The sequence below is a fragment of the Panthera uncia genome, assembly GCF_023721935.1.
Source record: "Panthera uncia isolate 11264 chromosome E2 unlocalized genomic scaffold, Puncia_PCG_1.0 HiC_scaffold_20, whole genome shotgun sequence".
In the NCBI taxonomy this organism is placed as follows: domain Eukaryota; kingdom Metazoa; phylum Chordata; class Mammalia; order Carnivora; family Felidae; genus Panthera; species Panthera uncia.
In genome coordinates, this window is record NW_026057589.1 from 20,943,809 (window position 1) to 20,964,014 (window position 20,206).

At 46.2% G+C, this 20,206-nt stretch overlaps 1 protein-coding gene across 4 annotated transcripts in view; it reads left to right on the forward strand.

Moving 5' to 3' along the window:
- Positions 1-20,206, forward strand: part of CDH13 (cadherin 13) — a 1,039,621-nt gene that overhangs the window by 888,596 nt on the left and 130,819 nt on the right. For all 4 annotated transcript variants that reach the window (XM_049622721.1, XM_049622720.1, XM_049622722.1 and 1 more), the window contains one exon: positions 2,193-2,333. In XM_049622721.1, coding sequence (XP_049478678.1) covers positions 2,193-2,333 — 141 coding nt within the window. The remainder of the gene's footprint in view (positions 1-2,192; positions 2,334-20,206) is intronic.

Here is a 20,206-nt window from a genome sequence, read left to right on the forward strand (position 1 = left end):
GCTTCCAAAATCATGCAACATTTTATTAGAAAAGTAAAAATGTTATACAAGTAATTAGACCCGGCGAGTGGCTACTGTTTGCCCAGAGACGCTCAGGAAAGATTTTGAAAATGGGCCAATTGATTGGCTTCATATGGTCCAAGCTGCAGAACTTACGGCAAATAGTAAGCCCAGTCCAACTTGTGGGTGATGATAAGTCACTTACATGAAGCTGACGATTTTCCAGCTTCCAGCTGGAGTGGAGACAGAACTGATCTGGGCACAACCAGAATCCCCTCGATGTGGATTTGGTGTCAAAGTCTGTGTGCACTCAGCAGTTAGAGAACTGTGAGGACTTCCAGTCTCCTGGAGCTCATTTCACAATATACACATGTATCAAATCATCATACGTATACCTCAAACTTACACAATGTTATATGTCAACCTTATTTCATTAAAGATGGGTGGGCGGAGGGGAACATTGTGAATAATCCTGTCCAAGGAGTGTATTAGCACCCCACTCGTTCTCTCAAATCTAAGAATTTTGAGCTTTCCAAACCATACAACAGAACTCCTACTCCTTAAGTTAGTAGCTCAGAGGCTCTTAGTTAAGAAACAACCAATTAAAGATGCCCTAGGGAGCCAGCGCCTTTTAAAAATACTGGAAAGTTTTGGGGACAGCTAGCATTGAGTTATTAAAATACACATTGTAAACTTCTGGCTTTAGAAGGAAATTCTAGATCCCTGCTGTGTTTTTGGTTTTTGCTTCCCACGGTGTTTCTTAATTCTTAGTTCGTATAAGCAATTGCCTTTGCAGCCATTGTACCGACAGGACTATTGATGCCTGGCAGGACCTTTTGTTTTTGTTATTGACGCTGATGCAACTTGAACTCTGTGAGTAATTAAGCAAACACTCCAAAATGGTTTAAGCAAATAAGGAAAATTAATGCCGTAATTAGCTAAAAAGTCCACAGGCAAGACTGGCTCCGGGCCTGCCACGATGAAGTGATCTAATACAATCACTGGGAAACATTTCTTTTCTTCCAGGGTTCAAGTCTGGTTCTGTCAGTAGCTTGGCTTTTTTCTCAGATGGACTTCCCCACCCCACCCAGCTGTGGTCCTGAGGTAGCTCGTCTAGCTCCCAGGCTAAAAGCTTCCAGACTCATTACCACAGAGACACAGAGCTTCTGTCTCCCAAATGTCAAACACAGGTCCTGAGCTCGGACGAGTCACCGTGTGCCCTTGGGATGGCATATGCTTGGTTGCTAGTTCCAGTCGGGGCTCATCCAAAAATTTGGCAAGGTGGGCGGTGGGGAAAGGCAACCCAACCCCAACCACATGGGCAAAGAAGAAGTGATGGGTAGGTCCGCTGAGGAAATGTGGGGTGCTGCCTTACCAGAAGAATGGGGTGCTCTTGACCCAGGCAAGCAAATCCATCCCAGAGGCAATTTAAAGGCAGGGACTGGCGTTTCCCAACCACTGCCCCCCTCATCTTGGGGTCAGGGCCACTTGGTTAGCTGTTCTGTTTAAACATGGCAGCAGGAAAGCCGTCCAATATTCCAATGAAAGCTTATGTGCATTCAGGGAGGCCATGGTACAATATTGCTTGTGTTGCATTTATCAGATCATGGATTAAAATGCATTTTCCAAACTTAACAGAGCGTGAAAGACAAAAATGGCTACAAATGACACAAAAGAAAGGCGGTGCAAGTGACTCTACTCAACTCAGTTGGGATTTTTTTTCACCTGTAAAATGGGAACCTTAAATGCGCCTTAACACACTTGCTGGAAAGATTAAGTACAAAACCCAGTACCCAGTGCCTGGCTATCAGGTTGTTCAGTCACTCTGAGTTCCGAGGGCCTCCGTCTTAGCCCGAATCCCCTCATCAAACTTAGCCTCCTTTCCAGATCAGCTGGATGAGGCCACGACGAAATTAAATACACAGGTGTAAACATCAAACATGCATTGCATACCCAAAGCCCAGAAATGAAACAGTGCGGAATATATCAAACGTCCCTTTAGATAAGGACAGAAAATAGGTTCCACCCCCACGACCATGTCCAGTCTGTGAATCGGGACTGTCTTGTATTAGAGAGATTCCAAAGGTATGGTTATACAAATGGGTGAGATCTGTGGATGTAAGGGGGAGGCCGAGGAAGGACACGGGGCAGCCCAAACCTTACGCCATCTTGTCTGTGCTTTTCCTCTATAGACTCTGGAAAACCCCAAGTATGAATTGATCATCGAGGCTCAAGACATGGCCGGACTGGATGTCGGATTAACAGGCACGGCCACAGCCACCATCATGATCGATGACAAGAACGATCACCCCCCAAAGTTCACCAAGAAAGAGGTAAGCGTCTGCGGCCCCAGCGCCCCTGCAGGTCGCGACCATGGTCGCCGATCGGGGTTAATCCCATGCACCACCTGCAGCCCGGGGCTGGCTTCCAGTTTGCAAAATGGAAACACTGCTTTGTGGGAGAGGGGGTGCCGTTTCGCCGGAACGTTTTCTCCTATTTGTATCTTCTGTGCGCGTGTGATGCTGAGAAGCGCTTTGTGAGAAGGAAGGCACTGAATCTTGTTAAAGTCTGCAAGAAAAGAGCTTCTAATGCCAAAGCTCCATCTTCATGGTTTTATCGGTGTTATTTAGCGCTGAGTTAGGAGAGGCCCATTGTGATTTTAGCATAACAATAAGTTTTTTTTTTCAGCAAGTACAGATTGAGAGGCCAGACAGAACAGCAGCAGTAAGGTAGAGCAGATTTTCTTGGCAATAACAAGGTGGCCCAGGAGCTTATAAATAACAGCCAAGTTAGCTTGTCCAGGAGAGTCACTATTTACTCTCACTTCTTGTGCTTTTATGATTATGGATCATGGCTGCCGGTCCCTCTTTATTCCAGCGAAGCAGTGTTTGGGGGCAGGCTGAGTACACAGAATCGCATTCGGTTGCCGAATTTGTATCCAAACTAGGAAGTTATTTGCACCATGGCTCTGACGGAAATGTGCAAATGTCATGGCTCCTTTGGGGGTCAGGGTCAGAGCCAAAGATTTGACCCCCCACTTGCTGACCCAGAGCATCGAATCGGTAAAGACAGCCCTTGCCATTGGCAGTGGGGCCCTCCAACCTTCATCCATTGCCTCGTTGGACTGCGTGAGGTTGGTTTCATTAACCACTTTTTGCCAGTAAGAGAGCTTCCTTTCAGCTCATAGAGTCTAGATAACTGCTCCAAGGTCATGGGCAGAGGAAGTGACAGAAATGGGATGCAAAATAGCTCCCAGTGAGTCATACAACTGCTCCCTGATCTGTGGTTGATGTTTCCACCCTCCCTGACATTCAGAAAAAAGGCCCATGTCTGGATTTGCAGTTAACTCACCCCTCTGTCCAGAGTCCCAGGGCCACCCCAGATGGCTCAAGAGAGGGGGCGCTCCGGCTCCCCAGCCCCTTGTCCCCAGACACGCATCACTCGTTCAGGGTGGAAAACTCCCCTTCTCCCGGTGGGGGGGTCTGGCCACTCAGGAATCCAACCTCAACATGCCAGTGGCCAAAGCAGCTGATGTGGCTTCATTCTACTGCTTTCCATGACATGTGCCTTTGACTGCTCAAACAGATTGCTCACTATTCCCGGGGTGCCCAAACTGGTATCCCCCCCAAAAAAAAAACTGGTTTCACGAGTTCCACCATTGTGGGGCAGGGGAAGACTTCGGGGTCAACTAGATGTGGGAAACGCGGAGTTGAAGAGAAAGAAGGATTTCTTTTACTGCAGTACTTTGAGGTACCTTGAAAATGCTTTGTGTTTCTCTAAGAGGAGTAGAGTCTGTAGGGTTTTCCAGACCTTTCTGGCCCCAGGAATAACTGTTCCTGGGTGACCTCATTATGTCTCACTGAGCTGGTGTCCCATGGAATATTCACTGGGGATACTGGTTTATCTGCAGAATTTCTATTTCCAAAAAAGTCCTAAAGGCATGTTTTAATATTCAATAGAGACAGGAATGAAAATAACAATTGGATAATCCCAGTCTAAAGTAAGAAGGTCTATCAATGTGGCCAAGCGTGTGAGACAAATTAGTTATCTCAGTGTAACCCTGAACGTAGCACCCGTCACAAACTAAATGCCCTGAGTGAGAGATGTGCATTGTTGTCGACACCGCTGAATTCAAGGAAAACCTGAACGTAATTCTTAAGTGGAGTAAGAGACCCTGAGTAGCCTCATGGAAAGTGGATTCACCTGTGGATGTCGGCAAAAGCACAGAACTTCTCTTTCAACAGACATTGGACAATAAGCCAAGGCGAAGGTGAGATGCCCACAGGGCAAAGGTGAGATGCCCACAGGGCGAAAGTGATGTCTCAACTCATACAAAAATAAAAGGGATGAAATGAGAGGGACCGGCAGCCAGCGGGTACATGAAACTCTCCCTCTAGGACATTAGATGTCCCACACGAGCCCTTGTCCAATGTTGGACAAATTAAATTCACAGTCAAATCTGCTAACATGTTCCTGCATGCATTTGGGATGCCAGAATTGCCAGAGACCAGATAACACAGAGGGGAAGAGGTGGGTTCTGGAACCAGAACTGGATTCAAGTCCCGCCGTGGATACAAATCTGTCAACCACCTATGTTCTCGTTTCTTCACCTGTTGTTGGGGCTGACGGCGGAGCCCATCTCAGTAGGTTCTCATGACTGTTATGTGAGCCCGTGATGGAGAGCATTTAGACAGTGCGGGTCACCCACAGTTCTCTAGAGTGTCGGCGATGAGAAGAGTGGTAACAAGGCAGGTGGTGGTGAGGACAGTGCTGGGATAAAAGCCGTGAGGAAGGAAATGGTGGTGGGCAAGATGGTGGTGGGCAAGAGGATGATACCGTGGTGACGATGTTTCTAAAATGTAAAAGGTTGGGGCGCCTGGGTGGCTCCGTCAGTTAAGCAGCCACCTCTTGATTTCAGCTCGGGTCATGCCAGTCCATGAGTTCGAGCCCCCTGTCGGGCTCTGCACTGGCAGTAGTCCCAGGCCAATGTGGTGACACCGTGGCATCACCAGTTTCCAGATTCCTCTTATCTTTCTTCTCTACCTTCTCCAAGGCTGCCTCACAATACGATAGGGTCACTGCAGCACCAGCCATCATGTCCACATACCAGGAAGAAAGAAAGGGGAAGTGAGAAGGGCTAAGAAGGACTTGCTACCTAAGTAAAAATCTCCCCCAGAAAGCAACTGGGGCTTGTATGTTCTTAGCCTTCCTTATCTGTAAAGGAGCCCAAGAAATAACTCCATCTTTAGTTGGCATGTTCCAGTCTTGGACAATATAGAGATTGTTACTGAGAGAGGAAATACTTTAAAGGTTTTTTTAGAAAGCCAATTCTAGGGCACCTGGGTGGCTCAGTCAGTTAAGCTTTGGACACTTGATTTCAGCTCAGGTCATGATCTCAAGGTTCGTTGAGTTCAAACCCCGAGTCGGACACCATGCTGACAGTGTGGATTCTGTTTGGGATTCTCCCTCTCTCTCTCCCTCTCTCTCTCTCCCTTTCTCTCTGCCCCTCCCCCGCTTGTACTGTCTCTCAAAATAAATAAATAAACTTTTAAAAATATTTTAAAAAGAATTATATGTTATCTTTATTGATGTTGACATGGCAGTTCAAATCACAAGACATTTAAGTCTTCACCCAGGTACTCCCTGGGTGATTCCCTCCTTTTCGTTCATTGGTTTCTCAAACAGTCAAGGAGCTACTTTATTTCTTGGGTTAGAAGTGTACTCTTTCCTCTTAATCAACTGTCTGATGCAGAATGATGTCAGGATCACATCTATTTATTTCATTCCTTTGCCACTCCTGCTTCACATTCCATTAAGTATTTTTAATAACTTTTTTGAGATAGAAGTCCATACTGTAAAGCTCACCCTTTTAAAATGTATAATCATTGGCTTTTAGTAGACTCACAAAGTTTTGCAGCCATCACCACTATCTAATTCTAGAACATTCCATCACCCCAAAGAAACCCCATGCCCATTAGCAGTCACTCCCCATCCCCATATCCCCACGACCCCTAACAACTACAAATCTTCCTTGTATTGCTATGGACTCACTCATACTGGAAATTTCGTATAAATGAAGCCATGCAGTATGTACCCTTTTGTGACTTGCTTCATTGACTCACCATGTTTTCAAGCCTCCTCCATGTTATAGCTTGTATCAGGACTTCGTTCCTTTTTCTGGCTGAATAATACTCCATTCTATGAATTTACAACATTTTGTTTATCCATTCATCCACTGATGGACATTTGGGCTGTTTCAATTTTTTTGGCTATTGTGAATAATGCTGCTATGCACATTCATGTACAATACACTAAATTTTTATCTGAATTTTCTCTCAATTCCCTAATAGTTAGAAAGAAAAAGAAGTTACCTATAATATTGTTCCAAATTGGGAGACTATACTTGCTTACCTGTCTTATTGAAACATTCCAAAATGTCTTTCTAAATTGCAATTAAGGGGCACTTGGGTGGCTCAGTGGGTTAAGCATCTAACTCTTGGTTTCGGTGGAGGTCATGATCTTGCGGTTCGTGAGTTCAAGCCCCACATCGGGTTCCATGCTGACAGTGTGGAGCCTGCTTGGGATTCTCTCTGCCTCTCTCTCTCTCTCTCTCTGCCCTTCTCCAGCTCACTCTCTGTCTCTCTCTCTCAAAAATAAATAAATTTTTTAAAAAAATAAATAGGGGCGCCTGGGTGGCTCAGTCGGTTAAGCATCTGACTTTGGCTCAGGTCATGATCTCACGGTTGGTGAGTTCGAGCCCCATGTCAGTCTCTGTACTGACAGCTCAGAGCCTGGAGCCTGCTTCAGATTCTGTGTCTCCCTCTCTCTCTGCCCCTCCCCCACTCATGCTCTGTCTCTCTCTGCCTCTCAAAAATAAAGAAATGTAATAAGAAAAAAAATGAAAAATAAATAAATAAATCACTATTAATACAGCTTATTCAATTTTACAGACTTCTTTTTTAAAAAGCATGTAACTTTTGTACAAAAAAGTACACAAATACTGAGTGATTTCATTCATTACAAGTCAAACACGAAACCCGTATCAAGAAATAGAGCATGATTAGCAACTCAGAAACTTCCTAAAACCCTTCTCAGTCGCCTGCCTAAACGTATATTGCTTAATCCCACATACTTGGAAGTTTCCTTGTTATTTCCCTTTATTGACATCTAACTTAATTCCACTCTGGTGGGAGAACACACTGATATGATTATAGTCCTTTGCTATTTAGTGAGACTTGTTTTGCAACCCAGCATGTGATCAGATTTGATAAACGGCCCATGTGCACTTGAAAACAATGTGAAATCTACAGTTGTTTGAGTTATTAGTTGTTTACAGTTATTTTTCTTCAAATCTTCTATATATGTTGTCTGTTCATCTTTTTATTCTGTAAGTTCCTGAAAGAGTAGATACAATATCTATTATTGTAGATATATCTATTTCTCCTGTTGCATCAAATTTTTCTTTGAGTATTTGAAGCTGTGTTATTAAGCACGTACAAATTTAAAATTGTTATATCTTCCTGATGTTTTGTTCTTTTATTATTACAAAACGCACTCTCTACCTCTGGAAATGCTTTTTGCTTTAACATTTACCTCCTCTGGTAGTAAAATAACTACTGTAGCCTTCTTAAGGTTAGTGTCATCATGCTATATTTTTTTCCATCCTTTCTTCTCTCAAGTTTAATCTTATGTTAAAGTGTGTTTCTTATAAGCAATGTAGATTTGGGTTTTGATTTTTTTTTCCACTTCTGGTAATCCCAGTCTTTTTACTTGGATTAGTTTTTCCATTTACATGTAATGCAAAGACCATATATTTGAGCTTAAATCTACCAATTCTAATACTTATTTTCTGTCTGAGTACCTTCCTATAGTTATTTTTCTCTCATTTCTCACCTCTTTATTAATCCATTATTTTTGTCATTTAATATTCTACTATAAATTATTTATTACACTTAATTTTCATATTCTTGTACTAGTTTCTGAGAAGTTGAAATATACATCCTCGACTTACAGAGTCTAATGTGAATTAGCATTTTTACCACTTATGGATTCTTCAAGGACTTTAGGGCAAGTAAATTCCCTTTACCCCACTCCTATATTTTAAGATATTGTTGTCATGTTTTAATACTATATGTTTTACATTTTACAAAAATATTATTTTATGTAATAAGCATTTATTCACCCTTTATATTATTACCTATTCCTTCATGTTTCTTTGCTTCCACATGGGATAATTTTCCTTCTGATTAAAGAATTCCTTTGTATTTTAAAAATAGTGCAGGTATGACAGTGATTATTTATTTATTCATTTATTATTATCATCTTTTTTGCCTGAATTTTTGATGTATATTTTCACTGGGTACAGAACCTCAGTTGATAGTTATTTTCGTGCAACACTTTCAAGGTGTCATTTCATTGACTTCATTAACATGTCAGTTAACATTTATTGAAAGGTCAGCTGTCAGTATTCCTTTCTTCTCCATTGACAGAAATGTGGCCCTTCCTCTGGTTGCTTTTAATAACATTTCTTTGCTTTTACTTTTCCAGTTTTATCACGGCATAATGAGGTATCATTTAATTTGTTTTTATCATACTTGTTCCTTGTTCATAACTCTTCAAATATTTCTTTTGACCCATTTTCTCTTTTTCTTAGACTCTCACTATACATATATATTAACTTTCTATGCTTCTGTTTTCCCTCATTCTTTTCCAGTTCACAAATTCTCTCTTCTGCTATGTCTAATCTTTTATATCCATCTATTAAGTTCTTAATTCCATTTATTGTACTTTATTTTTTTTAAGTTTATTTGCTTATTTTTTGACAGAGAGAAAGAGTACAAGTAGGGGAGGAGCAAAGAGAGAGAGGGAGAGAATCCCAAGAAGGCTCTGTGCTGTCAGCATAGAGGCAACACAGGACTCGAACTCACAAACTGTGAGATCATGACCTGAGCTGAAATCCAGAGTTGGACGCTTAACTGACTGAGCCACCCAGGCACCCCCAATTATTGTACTTTAGATATAATTTCCATGAATTTATTTTGTAGATTAAAATTCTCTCCTTCAGTTTTGCATTTTATCTATTTTTTAAATATATAATACAGAGTTACTTTAAATTCAATGTCTGTTAACTCCAGTATCTAGATCCCTTCTAAATCTATTTCTATTTTCAGTATTTTTCACTTGCTTTTTTGGTCATGTGTTATGGTCCCTTGGCCTGCCTAGAATTTTTTTTTAACTCTGAATAATGCATGTGACAATTTTTTAAAGGCAATTTTGGACTCTGGCTGATGTTGTATTCTACCAGAAAGGATTTACTTTTACTTTCTGAAACCAGTAAGAGTAGAAAAAGATAACTTTAAATAAGACTGGGATTGAGTTGGTTTATTGGGGAGTTTCAGTCTTTTATGAGGGCTAATCTACTTCCTGATTTCTTCTTGGTCTTCTGGGGTCCTGACTGCAAGGCTGGTGTGTTTACAGAGGCTCTTCTTCCTCAGATCCCTAGCCTCTCTCCCTGTGTCATTACAATTTAGAAAATGCCTTCAGGGGAAAAGCTGATAGGATATTGGCCTCCCCTCACTGAGCTCGCTTCCCTCTCTGCACGATCCTGGACTCTCAATTTTGACTGCCTTGGGAGTTCTCCAGTGCTTTCACACAGGTGGAGTTTTTTGGGTGTTAAATACACATTCTCAAGTCATTCTAGATTTGAGGGTTGGTCTGGAAGAACTTTGCTCGGATTACCATCCACAAAGATCAGTCTTTTAATCTGAAGTATCAGGGAAAAGCAGTAGTTATGTGTATGGAATTCACTGTGGCACAAAACATCCTAACATCTTCATTAAAAATATGGATTGAGGGCCCTGAGTGGCTCAGTCGGTTGAGCGTCCGACTTCAGCTCAGGTCATGATCTCACAGTTTGTGAGTTCGAGCCCCGCGTCGGGCTCTGGGCTGACAGCTCGGAGCCTGGAGCCTGCTTCAGATTCTGTGTCTCCCTCTCTCTCGACTCTTCCCCCGCTCATGCTCTTTCTCTCTCTCCTTCAAAAATAAATATTTTAAAAAATACGGATGTTTTGAAGGGGCACCTGGGCCAGTTAAGTGTCCGACTCTTGATTTCAGTTCAGGTCATGATCTCACTGTCATGAAAGCGAGCCGCCTGTCGGGCTCTGTGCTACATATGGAACCTGCTTGAGATTCTCTCTCTCCCTCTCTGCTTCTCTCTTCTCTCTCTCTCAAAAAAAAATATGGATTGAAAAACTATAATGAAATAGTTTGTCAGGGCACTCATCCTCCCATTCTATTTGCTTTGCAATCAACTCATTTTAGTGAAAAGGTTAAATAACTTTTGTGTCTCTTCCTTGATATTCGTAATCAAGAAGTGACTCGAACGACAAGAGACTTGAACTAACCGCATGATCCGTGGCCGGGTTTACTTTCTGATCCCCCCACTCTTGAACTGACATGACTCTCTGGAGTCTCCTTCATTCTTTTGGATCTTCTCCTTCGTTTTTGGTTGTTTGGTGGTTAAGAAATGCCTTTGTGTGCCTTCTTTCACCGAAAGTCTACTTAAAGTGAGTGTATTTAGGGACACCTGGTGGCTCCGTTGGTTAAGCGTCCAACTCCGGCTCAGGTCATGATCTCGCGTTTCGTGAGTTCAAACCCCATGTCAGGCTCCATGCTGACAGTACAGAGCCTGCTTGGGGTACTCTCTCTCTTTCTCTCTCTGCCACCCTCTCACCGCCTGAGCTCGCGTGCTCTCTCTCTCTCTCCCTCAAAAATAAATAAGTGAATGAACTTTAAAAAAAAATCAAGCGAATATATTTATCTACTCCTCCAGTATTCCATGCACCATAGCTGAGTGCTCTCAATCAGTCTCTCCTCCCATAAGAGTATTCTTCCCTTAGGAGAGCCCTTTAAAATGAGATGTGCCTGTGTCTTAACACGGACCACATAATCATACATTCTGCTTGCTCAATAGAGATTAATCCAGAAAGCCAACCACATATTGCTTAGAAGATCAAACCCATTTCAATTATCTGACTCAAATAACTTTTCTGGAAGGTGGAGTCCAAGGCATTTTAACAACCCGCTAAATCTTTAAAGATGATTAAATGTTATTCCAAATAGCCCGTCTTCCCTCTTCCCATGAAGCTTTTTATAGCCATCGTGGTGAACTACGTGAGCCTTTTTTCTGTGCCGCCGGGACATCAAATATCTGACAGTTTTCTAAGCGTCTGAAGTTTTAAATAACACCAAACATACACTGTTGGGATTTTCATCCCCTGCTTTGTGCAGGGCGATGGGGGTGGGGCGGGAATCCCCACCTGTCGGCAAATGGAATATTTGGAGAAAATAGAACAGTGTAACTTCAGTGCACGGGGACCACCGATTCCCAGCTGTGCAAACAGTAACATCACTTCCGATGACATCAGTTCATGGTCCATCGCTGTCTGGGCCAACACCTTGTCCAAGGACTCCAGAGGCCATCTGCTGCGAATTGCTTTTACAACTTCCCATCACATAATTAACGAGGGGTTACCCGCAAAACAGCCAATACCCAGCATCCCCCATGTATCTTCAGTTGGAAAAGGTGAGTTCACTGCTTTCTTCTCCTGCACCAAGGTCCTAGAAAAACATGAAATCATCCGCTAAATCTCCCAGTGTTCCAATGTCACAAGTCCTGGAAACAGCAGGTCTACAGCTGGATTTCTTGACTAAGAGAGAGTGAAGGGAAACATTTGTACACCTGGAAGCGTGCTCTATAAATAGAAGCCATCATCCAAACAGGATACGTCCAGCTAAGGAAAAGGGTGCTGTGTGCTTTCCTGAATTGAATTGTTCACGGACAGCAGGGTGAGGAATCTCGCGTGGTCGAAAATGCCCATGCCGATTCAAAACTGTGTGAGCGATGTCAAGACATCTGGACTTTTTAAAGTGAAAAAATGTAATCTGCCCTGTGGCTGGTTCTTCAAGTCTCTTGTAGAGGTAGACCAGACAGCCAGATGATTTATTGCATTAATCACTCTTTCATAATTATATTCATGATGTGTTGATCCCCACCATCCCTGTGCGAACCTCTGTGCAAATTCCATGCTTCTGCTAACCCTCTGGTTATGCTCCGAGGGTCAGCGCAACTCAGTGGCAATAAAAGCAATTTTTTACTGAAGCTGGCGGAGTCTCACCACGGGGCCACCGCAGAGCACAGTGGCCTCCGAAGACTCCATCCATCTGCTTCTATTCAAATGCAACATCTCACACGAAGAGCAACAAACACAAAGCTATAAAACATACATTTTGTAACTCTAAGAATACGACATTACTACACCTCCATACGTGGCTTGCAGAATGAGAACTTAACTGTTCAAAAACAGAAAGCCCAGGGCCACAAAAATGGCACGTGGTGGAGAAGTGAACTATCCACGCCCCCACGGCACATGGCAGCCGTTTTGTTCTGGACAGCGTCAGAAATAAGATCGTTGGGTCTTATGCGTGGGTGGTTTTAAATACCGTCCGCCTGGTCACAGCCTCCTCTCCTCTCAGGCCACACGGAAGCCCTATTTCTTCCCCCAAAACGTCGCGCTTTGGCATATGCCTCCGCGCCACCGCACATTCTGTTCCCGTCTCCCTGGAATGCCTTGCTCCTCTGTATCCGGAAGACTCCCAGTTTATCCTTCAACACCCAAATTATGAATCCCCCGGGAAGGCTGCTGCTTCCTCCTTCTTGTTCCCACAGACACGAGGCATATCCTGCGGCGTGGTGTTATCACGTCACCTCGTCCTCGTGCACTCATACAATATCTCCGTAATACCGTCTAAACGCTTTGGTGTTTTGGCAGGACGTCATTTTCATCATTGCCATTTCATCATTTCATCATCAGAGTTCCATGCTTCCTTCCATGTCATCATTCATCATTGCCATTTTCATCATTGCCAGGACAAAGCGTAGGGGCGACATCAAATGTGTAATTAGAGACGAGCTTACACTTCATACAGCAGATACCTATTTCAGTCTCTTGTTTCTATCTCAGCTTCTAATATGCCATTAAACATTCTTCTGTTCCATATCGTATAGTGTTATATGTATGCTAGTCTATGCTGTCATGTATTATCCCATATGTATTCTATTACCATATGTGCACATCCTATCTGTACACATTTTATCCCTAACGTAATAGGTAATATCGACCTTCCAATGTGCCATATAATTAGATGACTTACTTGCTTTTGGCATTCTCCCCAAATGAGAATATAAACTCCACAAGAGAGGACATTTGTCTCTTCTGTTCTCTGTTCCGGCCCCAGCACCCAGCCTGGCATGGAGTATATGACCAAATAAGAGGTGAATGAGGGGACAAATTATAAATGGTCGGCAGCAAGCAGCAGAGGCCATCAAAAAATTAAAAAGTCATGTTGTCGAGGGGACCTTGGAAAGAATCCCACCCAGCCCCCTGGTTTTGGAGATAAGGGACACCGCTCAAGGCCGATAGCAGATCCCAGGCCCGTCTGGCTGTGGCACACGTGGCTGTTACCAGTGAAAAAGTCAGGGCCCTACAGTGACACAGAAGTCACGAGCAATCCTGAGGTGTATCGTTTTACCGTGGTTCACTGAGAGCCAAGAGGGTTGGAGTTAAATTCCTTCCCAGAAGCGAATAAATGAATCTACATAGACTGGAGGGCTCCCTGAAGGTTCTTCTCTACCCATCAAGGAAAGAGAGAGAGAGAGAGGGAGACAGGGAGGGCCGGGGAGGAAGAGAAAGGCAAGCCCGGTGTTAGTAAATAATGCCTAAGGGAATCATTAGAGTGGGGACAGGCTCACCTTATTCTGTGAACTTACAAACAAGAAGGAGAGAAAATATCCCACAACTCCAGACTGGTGTATGGGCTCATTGTTCGAAGTGGGATTAGACAAAATGATCCAGAATTGATTTTCATATAGTCAATTCTTTCCAAACTAAAGTCTGTTTCTGTTATAGACTGAATAGCCATTTTCCCCCTGTTGGAAGCATTGTATTTTGCTGTCGGCCTGCTCACATCTAAGAAGATAGGGATTTATGCGAAGGATCTTCTTCAGCCTGTACTACCTGAATGTGCCTAGGTTTGCATATTACACACCATAACCTTATATGGTTGCTTTTCAAAGTGCATTGATCGATTGATTGATTGATTCATTCATTCATTCATTCATTCACCAGCACATCCATCAGGCATGAGTTCCATGCTTCCTCTTTGCCAGGAAGTATATTAGGCTGAGATACAGTGCAGTGAGCACAACATCGTCCCTGACCTTGTGATGTTATGGTCTAGAATGGGGACAGTGAGCCAGAAAATAGCTTTGGATGGCCCTTAGTGACAAGATGGAATGGGGTGAAATCACCACAGTGGGGGACAGTGTAGGCACCTACCGTGACGTTCAGGGAGGTCTCCTCAGAGAAGGCGATATTTACGATCACTGTGTTAGTGTCCGGGGGCTGTGTGGCTTGAACAATAGACATTTATCCTCTCACAGTTCTGGAAGTCAGAGTCCAAGATCAAGGTGTCTGCAGGGTGGTCTCTTCTGAGGGAGAGTCTGTTCATGCCTGTCTCTCAGCTTTGGTGGTTTGCTGACAATCTATGTTGTTTACAGGCCCATAGATTTATCACCTGATCTCTGCCCTCATCCACGCATAGCCTTCTCCCTGTGTGCACATCTGTGTCTAAATTTCCCCCTTTGTGGGGACTGGTCGCCCGCTCTAATACCCCATTCTAACTTGGTCACCTCTGTGAAGACCCTGTTCCCAAGTAAGGTCACATTCTAAGATACTGCCGGTTGTGACTCTACCATATCTTTTTTTGGGAGACAGAAATCAACCCAGAACAGTGAGATGCAGGGGTGGGGATGCAGAGGGTCCATGTGAAGCCCGCGGTTCTGGGAAGAGCGTGTCTTGTTTGTGGAAGTGAGAGCCGTGCAGTGTGGCTAGAGCAGCATGAGGCAGGACAGAGACTATACAGGATGACAAGGGCCAGATCAAGACTGAGAACCCTAAGAATATTGTCCCACAGGCACATCCTGGTCAGGAGACTGCTGGGGAGAATGTCTCCAGTCACACATGACCCCCCCGCCTTCCTAGATCCTCAGGTAGGGAATAAGTACCAACCCAGGGACCCGCATTGTTAGGCGCTGACATAGTTGTCCACACTCCACGAACCTGCCGCCTAGACATTCCAGTGCAGAGACTGTGACGGTCACCCTGGCACAGATGAGAAAGCTCAGGCTGAGCGAGATGATTCCTTCCCAGGGTCATGGGAGAACTAGATATTGAGATTCCAAGCTTTGCATCTCCTTTTCCCTTGCAAACTCGAAGAGATGTCTTTCTTTGTTGGAGCAGGCTTCCCATCAGCAACAGCAAATGCGCAATGAGTTCTTATCAAAGGCAAGACTGATCATTCCATCAAGTTGTGCCTAACACCCCTCGGACCCGTGCTTTCATCCTCTGTCGTTAAATGAGCATCTGGAAGCCAGTGCACACACCTGGAAGTGCTTGTTCTGTGCCAGGCAGGATCCAAGAGCTCTACCTACGCACCGTCGTTCATTCCTTCTGCCAGCCCCGAGATGGGTACTGTAATTACCACACCCACTTCATGGGTGTGGAGACTGAAGCTCCGAGAGCTGGAGAACTTGCCCAGAGTCTACGTCTATGCTCTCAACCCCACCCTAAGCTGCTTCTGTGCTGTAAACGGGTTAACATGTGGTGCCAGGAGACCCAGTCCTCAGAGCACTTCTGCCCGATTCCGCCTGGATGTTCTGTTTCTATTCCATGGTCTTGCCCTTAGGGTCTGCTCTCTGGGACGCCTTACCAGGGCCATTCAGGGAGCGTCCATCCGGTTTTTTTCATTGCACCTGTGCCCCAGGGCCTTGCCAAAGAACAGTGCATATCACCTCCGGTCTCAGCGCTGCGTGAACTTTTCGAACGTCGCCTCACTTCCTCGCCTGCCTCTCCATTCACATCAGGACAATGTTTGGGGAGGCGCCTGGCTGGCTCAGTCAGAATGTGACTCTTGATCTCAAGGTCATGAGTTCGAGCCCAGTGTTGGATGTAGAGCTCACTAAAATAAAAAAAAATAATAATACAGCACACACGCAAACACACACACAGACACACACACAGAGAATTCTCTCCTGGGCTCACCACGGTAAGTCTAAGCTACTCCTTCCCCTCTGGTTTCTTCAAATTAAAAAAAAAAAAAAAAAGGAGAGTTTTCTAATAGCCAACGAATTTGAACAGCAGGCCTGTACCTTTACTTTGCTAGGTCCAGGGGCAAATCTAATAATTACCTCTTATGAGCACACAAAAAATTGTATTATCCATAAAACCACCCTTTTTAAGCTAAGAGTTACTATGTGTTGAACCGTAAAGCACTGTTCTAAAGGCCGTAGGGATCATGAATCAATTCTCACAATAGCCTTATGACTTAAGGACTCCCATTACCCCCATTTCATAGATGAGGAAACTGAGGCACAGGAAAGTCAAGAAACATGCCTGACATTACAGCATGGTGGGGCAGGGATGCCACCGTGGGTTGGCTGGTTACAGAGCCCAGCTCTCAGCCTCTACGCTGTACCCACTTTCTGAGTTTCTGCACGCGGGTCTGGCTCTGTGGGATTCAGAAATAAAAGAAGCCAGGCCCCCGACGAGCCATCCTTCTATTAGAGACCTCACCAACAAGGCCAAGTGCTCTCTGTTGACCACAGCAACATTCCTGGAAAGACATCGGCAGTTTCAGTTTGTATACACGCGTGTGCGCATCTGACTTGAAATCTTCCCGCATTGCTGTGGATGGCTTATAATGGTGCACCGATTATTAAATCTCACGACTGAAACCCAGGTTTGGCTCACTGGAGATTTCAGGGAAAGGCCTATAAAGGAAGAAAAACTTGGGTTCATTAATGAGGGTCATTTTTATCCTAGTCTGTCATCTCCGATAACAATTTTTAAATCTTTTAAATTTATTACTGTCGTTACCGCCGTTCCGTAGTCATTAATGAGCTAATGTGCTTCTTCACGTTCACCAGTCCTTGTGCTCTTGGCATACTTGTTCTGAGTTAGCAGGGTTGCAGGTGGCCTCAGCTCTTTCATTCACCGCATGCTAATCCAACCCAGTGGGGCTGAAGGCTGGGGATTTGAAGACGATGGGCAAGCCCTGGTCTTCTCGAGGCTTAGCAGGGAGGACCTGTGACATTAAAGCACCGCAAGAGGGATGCATCCCACAGATGCGTTCTGAGAGCTTCAGGAGCATGACCTCGTCTGGGATTTGGAAAAGTGAGGGCACAAAGTAATGTCTCCCCTTTTACGTCTTAAGCTTTGCTAACTAAAGCGAGGAGAGATGGTGTCTGGGATGGGATAGCTCTCACATGGGCAAAGCACTCAGCGTGTGCAAATGCCCTGAGGCACACAAGAGGCATTTGAGGGGCTGAGAGAAGGAGTCCGGGCTAGCTGGTATAGCATAAACACAGGGATGGGCTGGAGAGATGGCCCACCCTCCATGGGTCTGTTTTCCCAGCGACAGGCCCGGGGCGGCCATGAACTTCCCTTAAGCTCCCCCACACGCCGCAGTCAGAATTAACTGGCTCTCTCACTGGTGCCTCTCCAAACATTCTGCTCCTGCCCCAGTCACAGCATGCTTCCCAGCATGAGTGGGACCAGCAGTGTAGGTATCCGTTTCTACCTCCTCCAGACTGGAGTTCTCTGCGGGCAGACACAGCTTCATTTGTCACAGTCTCCCCGTTCAGCCACAGAGCAATGTACACAGAGGGACCGCAAAGAATATTTGTTGCATTAAATCAGATCTAACAAACAGCGCTCTTTCCCAGCAGCTCGGCAGATAGGAACAGATGCCTTTGCTAATCGCCCCTGGATGCATGGTTTAACACAGGTTCAATTCGGCGCTGTAGATCTATATATCAGAGCCAGAACCAGTTAGCTGTCTGGTTCATAACGGCCAAGCACTGGCCTCCCACAAGATGGGCACTGGGCCTTGTCGCTCAGAGCACAGCCTCAACAAACCCCAGCAAATTGAATTGACCACTTGTACCTGCCTCGTACAGAAATGGTCAAAATATCATTTTCCTTCAGCTCTGGGAAATTGAAAAGACAAATCAATTAGAGTGAGGCTGAGACTCGAGACTCACTCTTCCTCGAGAAAATCTGCTTTTAGTTCCCCAGGGTTAAAAGGCTTCTGCTTGCGCCCATTTTGTCGTTGAAGGGCAGAAACCCACTTCGAACGAACGTGAGCAGGGCCTAGAGTGCGTCGGCCCCCTTCACAAGGTGATGAGCGGGACTCATCACTGGGGACCCATCACCGGGCATGGTGTTGGCACTCGTTACCGGAAAATGCGTTCGCACTCGCCACTGGGGAGTCTCCGGGCTTTCCGACCCCAGGCTGCCTCCAGGGCTCAGAGAGCATCATCAGAACACCGTCTGGATACCCCTCCATCCCTAAGCTGTGCTCGTCTCTCTCGGTTGCCTTTCTTCTCTGGTGGGCTGTCTCCTCATGGCAGGTGCGATGGCCTCTGGTGGCCCTAAGCTCATGTCCCCATGGCTTATGTACGAAGAAAGACACACATACCCTCCTGCCCAGATCAAAAGGCTAATCTCCTAGAAAGACTTTGATTGCTTGTACTGGGTCTCAAGGCCACCTCAGGCCAGACTCTGAGGACCAGGGAACTATGAGATGGCTGGCCCGTTCCAGGTCACGGGCTCACCTCCGAGGAGGAAAAGTGAGGACCGTGTTGATAGCACCAGTGTGACCCCCTGGGATGAGGAGATAGTTCCCCAAAGAGACGAATGTCCGCACGTAGACATTTTCCGTCCACTCCAGGAACTGTTTGAAAGGGAGGCAGTTACCGCGGGCTGCTCAGCACAAGCAGGGGTGCTGAGGCCGCCTTGCCCAGCTTTGCAACAGTTGTCTGGGCGTCTCCTCCTGGCTCTATGTGCGGTCACATCGCGCTGGCAGCTTGAAGCCGGCCGTGGTGGAGGTGGGACACGGGCTCCGAACCAGGCCTTGTTTTCCCGAAGAGTCTGCTGTTAGACGTTTACCAGCGCCCCGCCGTAAGCTGTCATGGGCCCCGCCTAAATAAAACGTGTGTGTGCGCGCGCCTGCCCTTGAAATCGGAACGACGAGCCCCTGGTTCTCTCCAAAGATCCACGGTCTCAGGACGCACTTACTTCTTCCAGACTGGTTCATCAGCGTCTGTGTTCTGAAGTCCAGATGCCCATGTGTTTAAAGAATAGCCCTTCCACACCTGGACAGGGGGTCCACACCCCGGACAGGGGGTCCGTACCCGGACAAGGGGTCCACACCCTGGACATTGGGTCCACACCCCGGACAGGGGGTCCACACCCTGGACAGGGGGTCCAGACAGGGGGTCCACACCCGCACAGGGGGTCCACACCCCGGACAGGGGGTCCACACCCCGGACAGGGGTCCAGACAGGGGGTCCACACCCCAGACAGGGGGTCCGCACCTGCACAGGGGGTCCACACCCCAGACAGGGGTCTACAGCCCGGACAGGGGTCCACACCCCGGACAGGGGTCAAGACAGGGGGTCCGCACCCAGATAGGGGGTCCACACCCCAGACAGGGGTCTACACCCTGGACAGGGGGTCAAGACAGGGGGTCTGCACCCTGGACAGAGGGTCCACACCCAGACAGGGGGTCCACACCCCAGACAGGGGTCTACACCCTGGACAGGGGGTCAAGACAGGGGGTCTGCACCTGGACAGGGGGTCTACACCCCAGACAGGGGTCTACACCCTGGACAGGGGGTCCACACCCCGGACAGGGGTCAAGACAGGGGTCCGCACCCTGGACAGGGGGTCCGCACCCAGACAGGGGGTCCACACCCCAGATAGTGGGAGAGGCTCCCGATATTTATTTTTTGCAGATCCCCCCTTTCCATTGCCCCTTCCCCTCGCCGGCAGCTGAGATGAGCGGGATCCCGTGCTGAGAGCAGAGCCATTAAGTGGCTCCCCCGGCGACAGGCCTGTCTCCTTCCCCTGCCCGCCCTGGGATTTGTTGTCCTCCTCTCAGAGCTGCAGAAGAGAAGTTATTTTCTCTTTGCAATTTCTACCACTTGCCTTCCCCCCTCTTTTTGCCTCGGGTGGAGCGGGAGCCCAGCTGGCCTGTCAGCCCCGAGGGAGAGGCTCACGGGCCATTGGCTTGAGTGGCAGCGTCC